Source organism: Crinia signifera, chromosome 2, assembly GCF_055691185.1.
Source record: "Crinia signifera chromosome 2, ASM5569118v1, whole genome shotgun sequence".
In the NCBI taxonomy this organism is placed as follows: Eukaryota; Metazoa; Chordata; class Amphibia; order Anura; family Myobatrachidae; genus Crinia; species Crinia signifera.
The window spans coordinates 382,211,064-382,223,060 of record NC_139218.1 but is presented as its reverse complement, the minus strand read 5'-3'; the positions used below and the strand labels follow the sequence as shown (position 1 = coordinate 382,223,060).

Here is an 11,997-nt window from a genome sequence, read left to right as displayed (position 1 = left end):
CTGTCCGCACATCTTTACCCCCAAATGGGGCTCTGCCTGTCAGCTGTCTGTCTATGCCCCTTTCGCCTGTTCGTCTATATCCCTCCCATCTATGTCCCCTCCCTTCTGTCCATCTGTGCCCCCCTCCCATTCATCCATCTGATTATTCATCCTCCAGCCTGTCCATCTATGCCCCTATATGGTGCTCCGTCTGTTCGTCCATGTCTCTGTCCGTTCTTCCATCCATCTATGCCCTCTCCTGTCCATCCATCTATGCCCCTATATCGTGCTCTGTCTGTTCGTCCATGTCTCTGTCCGTTCTTCCATCCATCTATGCCCTCTCCTGTCCATCCGTCTATAGCCCCATATGGTGCTCCGTCTGTTCGTCCATGTCTCTGTCTGTTCTTCCATCCATCTATGCCCTCTCCTGTCCATCCGTCTATAGCCCCATATGGTGCTCCGTCTGTTCGTCCATGTCTCTGTCTGTTCTTCCATCCATCTATGCCCTCTCCTGTCCATCCGTCTATAGCCCCATATGGTGCTCCGTCTGTTCGTCCATGTCTCTGTCCGTTCTTCCATCCATCTATGCCCTCTCCTGTCCATCCGTCTATAGCCCCATATGGTGCTCCGTCTGTTCGTCCATGTCTCTGTCCGTTCTTCCATCCATCTATGCCCTCTCCTGTCCATCCGTCTATAGCCCCATATGGTGCTCTATCAGTCCATTTGTCTGTCTATGCCTCCTCACATCTGTCCATATATGCTTCCATTCGTCCATCCATCTGTTCATCTATTCCCTGCCCGTTCATCTATCCGTCAATGCTGCCAATGTCCGTCTATGCCCCCCTATGGCGCGCTGTCTGTCCACTAATGTCCCCGTCTATGCAGCCCTGTTCTATGCTGTAGTCAGGTCGTATCTCTCCTGCTCACTTCTTCTCCCTCTCTCTATCTCTTTCTCTATCTCTCTTGTTCCTCTCTTTCTCTCTCTTCCTGACACTGTCTTTCTCTTTCTCTCATTCCTTATTTTTCCATGAAAACCCTCTCTAACTCAGTCCTCTCTCGTTATCCCCCTGAAACCCTCTTTCTCTCTCACTCCCCTCTCTCTCCTGCCCCTAAATGGCATTGTAGTGACAATGGCTGGGGAGGCTCCTTCAATATTTTGCTATTGAGCCCACAAAGATCTAGTCACGCCCCTGGATCTGGCCCTACTTTAATCCGGAGGAATTGGTCAGGCAGCTGACATCTGGCGATATCAGCTGCCCACAATCGCGTCATCGGCCCATTAGCATGAGAACACCATGTTTGCCGTCGCCGCGCACACCCGGCGTGTGCACATGCGCAGAAATGACCCTGTGTATGCGCATACGCAACCATCGATACCCTTGCGAAGATTCTGGGCTGATATGTGTGAGCTGACAACAGGGCCGGGGCCACCACTAGGCAAATCTAGGCATTTGCCTAGGGCGCCAGCCACTGGAGGGCGGCACTTCACCTCTCGCATGGAGGCTGCAGGGGTGTCCGTGCCGGGTACCTGCAGCGCTGTGTGATCTGGCGGCGGGGTCCCTGCAGTGATGCACGCTATCCGGCAGCCAGGAGGCGGCGCGGGAAGCTTTACCCTTGTCCCTTGCTGCAACTAGGCAACTAAGGGGTGATTCAACACCGCTCGCTTAACATTGTTCGTTCGCTGCTTAATGAGTGGCTTAATGCCAACCACCACCCGGCTGAATGCCCCCCTTTCCTTTTCTGCTGCCGAATCCCCTCGGTAACATGATGGGGGGTGTACGCGAACACACCCCCTCGCTTGCGGCCAAAGGGGAGAGAAATCATTAGATGTTCGCAACCATCAAATTATTCCCCCTTCTGCTACATGCGAGGTGATGTGTTCATGTACACATTCACTCACATGGGGATTCGGCAGTTGGGGGGCGTTTTGACCGAGCGATGTTTATGGGTTCGCCGGGCAGCAAATGTACGCTACCTAGCAAGCCAACTTGAATCAGGCCCCTTGTTTTCTTGGGTTGGTTTTGTCATGGCCCAAGTGATAATTATCTCTAGCACAACGCCTGACCACCAGGTAGCTAAGGCAGACACATGGAACATCTCGCCCTGTTCCTGCTATAGTAAGTGGGGCTGCATCACCTGGGAGAGGAAGGTTCTCACCCGGAGAAGGGAGAGATTCTTTACAGTAAGGCAGCGGTGGGCAACCTCCGGCCCGCGGGCCGTATATATGGCCCCCGCAGCTGGTCTGTCTGGCCTGCCCGGTGGCTGCGGAGGGAGTTAAGTACAGGGGAAATCTCGCGAGAGCTACTGACCTCTCGCGAGATTTCCCCTATGCTTGACTCCCTGCACAGCCGTCCGACCACACAGACCCGCAATTCTTAAACTGCGGCAGCCGCCGGAGCGTGGGATGGCTGCCGCAGGTGAACTTGTAAGTGTTTTTTTTTTTATTTATGGCTCGCGAGGCATTTTTGCCTATACAAACGGCCCTTGTCCCCAAAAAGGTTACCCACCCCTGCAGTAAGGGCAGGTAAGATATGGAACGCTCTGCCAGAGAAGGGTGTGATAGCAGATGCTATTGATATGTTTAATAAAAGTCATTCTAAACTGACTTATTTCCTTTGGTGTCTGCCAGAGAGGGGACGGGCACTGACGTCATGTGACATCAGCCACCTGCCCCGGCAACCATCGGCCCGCCTACGTACGCAGGGGGCCACCCATAAACTGCTGACCACTCCCCTGATGCCTCCTCGTTTCCTCACCTACCTGTACAAATGCCCAGCATTCGTACATCGGCCCTGCACATATGAACAAATACACGCTTGCGCATGCGCAGAGCCGCACCATCGTTCCCCAATGAGAATACTCCAGGGACCGGTTTAAGCTGAATCTGGCCGTAGGTGACTAATGTGAATGACTGTTGTGTTGTATAAATAACATAATAATAATTCTTTCCCCTGCAGATTATAATATCACACGTGCAGGACCCTCTGCCTTTCCCTACATAGTTATGGAATGTATATACTGGGCCTTATTCAGATCTGAGCTCAGTACAAATTTGTTTGGAAAATGGGCAAAACCATGTGCACTGCAGGTGGGGCAGATGTAACATGTGCAGAGAGGGTTCAATTTGGGTGGGGTGTCCTGAAACTGAAATCTAAATTGCAGTGTAAAAATAATGCAGCAGTATTTACCCTGCACAGAAACAAAATAACACACAAATCTAACTCTCTCTGCACATGTTACATCTGCCCCACCTGCAGTGCACATGGTTTTGCCCATTTTCCAAATAAATTTGTACTGAGCTCAGATCTGAATAAGGCCCACTGTCTGTACTCATTTATGTTGATGCCCATTACCCCCGTACAGTATATGGTGCTACGGAAGCCTTTTGGAACCTTACAAACAATAATACATTTATTTTGAGACAAACAAATAGAACTGCGCTGTGCATCAGTATCAGCTGTTTTTATTTAGTTAATCATCAAATGTGACACCATATTACAAGAATCCCAAATATATATATCCCAACATTTTAGCGAGAAAAATCAGGACAGAAATAGAGCCATGAGAATAATGTTATAGGCAAGATAATAACTAACCCAACGGTGGACGTGATTCTAAAAAGTGTATTATAGCGACTTGGGGCGGGATGTAATGGCGCCTGAGTACAGCGGCCGCGCGGGATGCTAGCCAAACACAGACTTTTTTTTAAAGGGGCAATCCCTTACGAGGAAAAACCGTGCCTTGTAAGGGATTGCCCCTTTAAAATAAATGTCCGGCATCCCACGCGGCATTACATCCCGCCATTGGTCTGTCTTCTATATTCACCCCCCCCCCCCATCGTATATCAAGCACGTTTTATAATACAGACAATAATAATAATTTTATGTATTATGACAAATATGAAGCTAATAACAAGCAATAGGGCATGCTGAGTGTTGTAGTCCCACCCATCTCATTATTACCATTAGTCTTGGACTGCAATTCACAGCATCAGCTTTAAAGGGGAGGTCTATCAAACCTTTGATAGAAATAAAATTGGTTCTGTCATTTATCTAGCGTATTCTACAAAATTACAGAAGCTGAATTATACCGCTGTCAGATCGCAAAAATGGGTCGACCGGGGTTTAACCTGGGTTGACCGAATTATTCAGTTTGGTGTTTTCAACCCGGGTTATTGCTGCGGTCTAATATAAATGGGTAGCTTCTACACCAGGCATGTCCAAACTGGGGTGGTGGGTGGGAGGTCTTGTCAACCTTTCCAGGTGGGAAGGGGGGGGGGGGCTAGGAGGTGGACCCAATTTTCTGGAGGCTCCCAGCCATTCCGGGAGAGTAGGCATGTATGTTCTACACTTTATCTCTCTCAAAGGTTTCATACGTCTCCCCATAAAAGACAACATCCCTTTCACCCATTGCAGATGTCACAGCCACTGGAGTCCAGTGTGTACAGTAATAGGGATCACATTGGCAGATATTGCAGCCAATCAAAGCTATCGGTACAAAGGGAAATTAACATAACTTGCACAGCAATCAGCTGTAGCTTCACCCACTGCTTCACCCACTGCTTCCTTCCATTGGCTACATAGTGTATACTATACCACCTATCTGAGGTGACCTCTCAGAGCTCCTGAACACCCCAGAAATACCATTACAACCTCTCCCTATACATAATGCAACGCATAGGGGCTCAGTAAAGGTGGCCGTGAAGGCATGTAAGTGTGTCATCTTTGGAGTCAGAGCATAAAAGGACAGACACCCAGCCTCATAATCCAGATATATCCCCACATTTTCACAGGATAAATTGCCGGGCAACCGGATCTGTTTCTTGTCATGTACCACCGTATACCGGTCGCACAGCCCCTTACACAAAGCCCAGGACTTGTCATTATTACCAATAAGTGACTGCGCTCCGTTCCGGTCTATGCTGGGATAGCTCAACCCTACACTCCACCACCCGCCATTACCGACCGTCATATCCAAGTAATGTCGCCCTGAGGGAAAGCTTGTGGCGCTTAACACCTGGTTATAAAGCTGAAATCTCCCTGGTAGACCATCATTATACATGTCATAAGGCGACCAGCTTGCTTGATTAGTATTATATATACTTATACGATTGGCAGCTGTGTGTGTATCCAGGATTATATTTCCCTGATCCTGCGCATTGAGCCCTATATTTATACCTGTTATAATATCTGATTCTGCATTACCCTCTGGGATTACACCCGGTGCTATGTCTGTAGGCTCCGGAACACTGTTTCCTTTCTTTACCGCTGTGATTACACCAGATTCTGTATTACCTGCCGGGTCTATATCCTGCAGGCTGTCAGATTCCTGCACATAGATCCCGTTCTTTATAAGAGTTATTATATCATATAATGTGTGTAATGTCTCTGAAATGTGACCCGAATCCAGCTCGTTTTCAACATGGACCTGGTTATCATGTCTGTCTCTGTCCTCAGCATCACACCAGTCACCTATGTCCGGTTCCTGTAAGAGAGTCACTGGGTCAGATATGTTACACAGCTCCTCAATGTGACGCATCGTCCCGGACAGCTCGTCCTTCTTTATTTCCAGCTGCTGGATCAGATCGGAGACTATGAGTGAAACGCGCTGTTCTTGCTTGGAGACTTCACTCAAGACTCTCTTCTCTAAGTCTTTCAGCTGTCTCCTGATGTCTCTAAACAGGGCAGTGACTGTCTCTTTAACACCAGCTCCTTTTTCCTGATCATCTCTCCTGCGCTCCTGCAGCCTCTGGACTCTTTTCTCAGCCTCCTCTCTCTTTAGTGCCAGTTTCTGCAGAGAATTCCTCAGCTTCTCTTTCTTCTTCACAGAGGCCACATCCAGCAACTCCACATGGTGTCCCCGGTGTTCTCCGGCCAAACTGCAGGACACACAGATACAGGCAGCATCCTCAGTGCAGTAATACTCCAGGACCTTCTTATGGACGGAGCATTTCCTGTTCTCCAGGGAGGTGGTGGGATCGGATAAGATGTGTTCTGCTGACTTGCTGTGTACTCTCAGGTGTTTGTCACACAGATGAGCCTCACACATCAGACAGGACTTAGCAGCAGGTACAGGAGAGTGAATACAATAGGTGCAGAAGATTCCAGATTCGTCCTGCTCTGGCTGAGTAGAGTGGAAACTCTGCACTATGTTACACAGAGTTATGTTCCCCTGCAGCGCAGGACGCTCCTGACACTCTGCTCTGCAGTCAGGACAGCTATAAACTCCAGAACCCTCCTGGGCATCCAATACTTTCTCAATACAGACCCGGCAGAAGTTGTGGCCACATCTCAGAGTCACTGGATCTGTGTAAATGCTCAGGCAGATGGAACAGTCCAGCTCCTTTCTCAGATTAGCAGCAGACGCCATCACTGCAGCAGGTGGGAGAAATGAAAGTCAAAGTCTCTGTGAATCAGGAAACACAGAAGGCGGGGCGGGTGCGGCCTCTCAGATTACAGCTGTGGGCTCAGTTTACTGAGGGACATACACACAGGAACGCTGCACTTACTCTGCAGTTAGTGAAGGACATTTAACCTCATACCTCCCAACTGTCACGATTCCGTCGGGACAGTCCCGATTTTCGGGTCCTGTCCCGACGTCCCACCCGCGGCAGGCATTGTCCCGCTGCGGGGGGTGGCAGTTGGGAGACCCCCCAATGTAGTAGAATAGACGCTGTGCGCATGCGCACAGCGTCTATTCTCGTATAAAAATGAGGTCGCGGCTAATTAGCATAAGCCGCGCCCTCATTTGCATACGCCACGCCCCCTTTTCGGGCGCTCGCGCGGTGAAGCCGCGCGAGTGTCCCTATTTCTTCATATGAAAAGTTGGGAGGTATGTAACCTGCTCAGCACCAGTTACATTTAGGGGCTGATTTATCAGCAAGTTTATCATATGCAACAGGTTTTAAAACTTGTAATTGGTGTTCCAGATAACCAGCTCCCAACCATACTTGCCTACTTTGTGGCTGCCCTCTCCAGGAGAGGGCATCCAGCTTCAGCGGGGGGGAAGGAGGGTGTCAGTGAGATAAAGTGGGATAGAGAGAATTGAGAGAGAAAGGGTGGCAGGGAGAGATGGGGAGAGAAAGAGAGGGTGTCAGGGAGAGAAAGGGTGAAAGAGGGTGTCAGGGAGAGAAAGAGGTAGAGGCAGGGAGTGACAAAGAGGGGAGATATTAGGGTGTCAGGGAAAGAAAGGGGAAGAGAAGGTGTCAGGGAGAGACGGAGTGAGAGGGAGTCGGAGAGAAAGAGGGAGAGACAGAATGAGAGGAGTGAGAGAGGGTATCAGGGAGAGAGAGAATATTAGAGAGAGAGAGGGTGTCATGGAAAAGAAAGGGGAGAGAGACAATAAAAGAGAGGAAGTCAGGGAGAGAAAGGAGGTGAGAGAGAAATGGGAGAGAGGATGGATGTCATGGAAAGAATGGGGGAGAGAAAAGTAGAGGGGGTGTCAGAAAGAGAAAGGGCGTCAGGGAGAGAAAGGAAGAGAGACACAGGGAACAAGAGGTATCATGAAGAGAAAGGGGGAGAGATGCAGTGAGACGGTGGGTGGCAGGGAGAAAAAGGGAGAGAGACAGCGCCATGTAGGGACTGTCAGAGGGAAAGAGAGAGAGGAGAAGTGTGGGGAGGAGAGAAATAGAGGAGAAAGAGTAAGGGAAGAGGAAAAGAGGACAGGGAGGCAAAGATAGTGAGGGGGAGCGACAAAGAAGGGAAGAGGAGGCTCAGAGGGGGGGAATCAGAGGAGGAAAAGGGGAGCTTAGGAGAGAATGTGGCAGAGCAGGTCTGCTTTACACTCTCCCTGGCATGGGTCGGTGGGATAGGATTGCACTGCTGGATAGGAGGGTTAGAATACAGGAGGGGAGGGTTAGGGTGAGGTTGCAGGAGAGGAGGGTTAGACACTTGGGTGCTGGACACGGTCCCGACATTCATTTACCCGACGTCGGGATCCCGACTGTCAAAACGCAGACAGACAGGCGCGCGAGGGCCACCCGCTATTTTCCCTCATGGGGGTCCACGACCCCCATAGATGGAGAATAGAATAGGTGGTGAGCGTAGCGAGCCACCTTGCCCGCAGCGTGGCGAGCGCAGCGTGGCGAGCGCAGCGAGCCCGCAAGGGGCTTTGTTGCGCTCACCATGCTGTCTAGGTCCGGCCAGTCAGGATCCTATACCACACCCTAGACACTTAAGGCTGCAAGAGAAGAGAAGAGTTATACTGCAGGAGGGGAGTTCAGACATAAGCTGGGAGGGGAGGGTTAGGCTTTTGGAGGCTAGGGGGTCTAGTATATGAAGGGTCTAGTTAGAAAGAGCCAGCTTTAAATTAATAACAGCATTATACCGGCAATACGCTGAAGGAAACCAGAAGGCAACCAACAAACCAACATTACTACAGAAGGACCGCATTACAACCACTGAACTCAGGATCATAATGTGGCCTCTCTTCACCTTTACCATGAGAACACCTGGACCATGCCCACCATCCCTATGGCTGACAACACCAGGGCTGTTCCTAAGCCTAGCCCTCATGGTATCAGGGAGCTGTGGGGGAAAGCACCAGGGTCAGGCTACGTAGGAACAATTCCAGTATACTTGAAAGTGCTCCCCACTTTCTCACACCCACCCGTTCTGCTCCCATGAGACCAGGAAATTTATGACTTTATCAAAATAATGATTCACAGATTTTTCCCACTTTTGTGATCCCTGCAAACAGGGGCTGGCTGGCAACTTTTAGCCTGGGGGGCAAGTCCAGAGCACTGGCCCATAAGTAACAGTGCATCATTAGAATGGAGGTTTTTCGTTAAAAATATAACGACACCACAGGCTTCTGCCCCTGTATAAAAAACAGGACACCACAGGCTGCTCCCCCTGTATAATATAATAAAAGTAATGCCATTACACATAAATTATTATACAGGGGGAGCAGCCTGTGGTGTCATGGCATTATTATTATTATACAGGGGGAGCAGCCTGTGGTGTCATGGCATTATTATTATACAGGGGGAGCAGCCTGTGGTGTCGTCATGGCATTATGCCATGACACCACAGGCTGCTCCCCCTGTATAATAATAATGCCATGACACCAAAGGCTGCTCCCCCTGTATAATATAAAAGTAATGCCATGACACCACAGGCTGCTCCCCCTGTTTAATATAAAAGTAATGCCATGACACCTGTGAAATCGGCCACCGTGAAACCCAAGTACCCAAAATTTTATTGAAAAATTCCTAAATAAATATATAGATAGCTAACTTCCTAAGTGCCCTTTGTAGGCATACTTAGGAATACTTTTTTTATCCTTAACAGGATCAGTATGCAGGCAGACAGATAGTGAATTATTATGCAAGCCACATGTTCAGGTTATTGGCAGAGTGTCTATAAGTACGTGCAGTGTGGTTGTCAGACCTCACACTTAGAAGATATAACCAAATGAAGGGTTTATTCAAGTGGCAGGCTTGTAGGTTACAACAGTACTTTAGTAGTTAACTTCAAGCGGTAATACAAACTGGTACATTGGGAACGACAGTCTCTGGTTGTTACTTAGCTGTAGCGTTTTGGCGCGTGCAGGGTCAATGACAGTTTGCTGGTTTACGCTGCGGTATCTCTCCCAGTCTCGCTGCTGCCAATGATGACTGATCTCCCTGTGCAAAAGGTCACGCTGGTAACGGGATTACAGCGGGGACTTGCTCCTATGCGCTCCGGTGCACGTGGAGCTACAAACAGCATGGACGGAGTCACATACGCTCTGAGGCACACACTACGCGGGGACTTCCTCACAGGAAAGGGGACGCTGCCAGCAGGGTCAGGGGTCTCTGCCCTGCTATTCGCTTAAGCGAGCTGTCACTCAGGGTGACGCCTAGCTGCGTTGGCTGCAAGGGGACAAGGCAGACTGTAAGCCTTACACTAAACAGTGTATGGAGACAGGCGCTGAGCGCTGCAATCTAACACTCCCCCTCGCTCAAGGCTGTCTTCGGCTACATAAAAGAACTTAATACAATTCTCTGTCCTTTTGTGATACCTGTAACCGAAAATATGGTTAGAGAGAAAAGACATTCTGTTCACTTGCAATGTATTCAACATCGATGGACTTGTTCTCCACTAGTTCTCTGATGAAGTGGTGTCTTATCGCGATGTGCTTCGACCTTCCATGGTGCTTGGTAGTACAGGAAAGATCTATTGCTCCCCTGTTGTCACATGCGATACTGATAGTCTCTTCTTCATAAAGTAGACCTAACTCACACAAAGTCTCTTTGATCCAGAGTGCTTCTTTTGATGTCTCTGTAAGAGCCATGTATTCGGCCTCAGTTGTTGAGAGAGCAACTGTTGGTTGTTTTCTACTCGCCCAACTAACTGCTGCTCCGGCCAGTGTGAACAGGTAACCGGTGTGGGAACGACGATCATCTTCATCTGCTCCCCAGTCGGCATCGCAGAAGACTTTCAAATTTGAATTGCTTGTCTTGGCGAATTTTAACTTCAAAGAACTTGTACCTTTTAGGTATCTCAGAATCCTCTTCACCGCAATCCAATGTTGTCTTCCAGGATTTATTGCAAATTGGCTCACCCGACTGACTGCATGAGTGATGTCTGGACGGGTTCCAATACTTGCATACATAAGACTTCCAACCACGTTCTTGTAAGGAACATCTTGCATTTCCTCTGCTTCTTCTTGTGTGGTTGGTGACATACCTTTTGTAATCTTGATGCTTTTGTCAATTGGTGTATTCACTGACTTGGAGTCTGCCATCCCATACTTCAAGATTGTTGCCTCGATGTACATTTATTGGTCGACTGTGACTGTTCCCTTTTGCAAGTTTTGAACAATTCTCATGCCCAACAGATGATTGGCTGGACCTAAGTCTTTCAACTTGAATCTCTGTTTCAGTTGATCTCTTACACTTGTGATGTGATCTTCGTGACCTGCTATAAGTATATCATCCACATAGACTGCTATGATGAACAACTTTTCTCCCAGAGTTTTGTGATAAAGGCAGTGGTCAGTCTCTGATCTAATAAAATTCATTTCAAGTAGTACTGTGTCCAACTTTATGTACCAGCAACGACCACTCTGCTTTAGGCCATATATGGATTTCTTCAGAAGACACACTTTTTCTGTCTGAAGTTCATTCTCATCATAATGATCTGGTGATTCCATATAGATTTCTTCAAGTAGCTCTCCATTTAGGAACGCTGAGTCGAAGTCTAGTTGGTATAGCAGTAAGTCTTGTAAGGTGGCGACTGCAATTACTAACCTGAGAGTGTTATACCTCGCAACAGGTGAGTATATCTCCCCATAGTCAATTCCGGATCTCTGTGTGTATCCCTTAGCAACAAGACGGGCTTTGTAACGGGCAACTTCTCCGTCTGAATTTAACTTCTTGCAGAAGACCCACTTGTTCTTGACTGTCTTGCGGTTGCTTGGCCTATCTACTATGGTCCAAGTATCGTTCTCTCTCAGTGCTGATAGCTCTGTGTCTATTGCAGATTTCCATTTCGCCCAATCACTGCACGCTTTCGCTTCTTGAATACTCTGAGGTTCACTGAAAGCAATATTCGCATATTCTTCCTCATATCTCCTGGCTGGTATGCCCTTGTTTCTTCTTACAGAAGCTCTATTAGTTGGTTCGCTTCCTTCTTCAGTATTTTCTGTTGCAGGTATGCTCTCTATTTCACATACCTCTACTAGTGCTTGCTTTTCTTGCTCTTTTGCTTTTGTGGGTGATGCTGTTTCTTGAAATATCACATCTCTTGATTTTAGAAGACGTCTGTTCTCTGCATCCCAGAGCCTGTACCCTTTGCTCTCCTCACAATAGCCTAGCAATATGCACTGTCTTGATTTTGGGTCAAGTTTCTTCCTTTTCTCCTTTGGTATATGCGCATAAGCTCTGCTCCCAAAGACGCGGAGGTGACTGATGTCTGGCTTCTTCCCAGACCAGGCCTCTAAGGGAGTTTTTCCCTTCACTGTCACTGTAGGTGTTCTGTTTTTCAGGTATACTGCAGTAGATACAGCTTCTGCCCAAAAACTCTTCTCCAGGCC

At 48.5% G+C, this 11,997-nt stretch overlaps 1 protein-coding gene across 1 annotated transcript; it reads right to left on the bottom strand.

The window, feature by feature from the left end:
• Positions 1 to 3,426: 3,426 nt before the first annotated feature.
• On the bottom strand, positions 3,427 to 6,449 carry LOC146058139 (E3 ubiquitin/ISG15 ligase TRIM25-like). The gene has a single exon (XM_083170174.1). It carries the CDS (start codon positions 6,346 to 6,348, stop codon positions 4,555 to 4,557), a length of 1,794 nt encoding a protein of 597 aa, XP_083026300.1. The 5' UTR covers positions 6,349 to 6,449; the 3' UTR covers positions 3,427 to 4,554.
• Between the last annotated feature and the right edge of the window lie 5,548 nt (positions 6,450 to 11,997).

What these genes read in the sequence shown, in the direction of transcription:
- LOC146058139 (XM_083170174.1), bottom strand. Translation starts at nt 6,348, where the DNA reads ATGGCGTCTGCTGCTAATCTGAGAAAGGAGCTGGACTGTTCCATCTGC.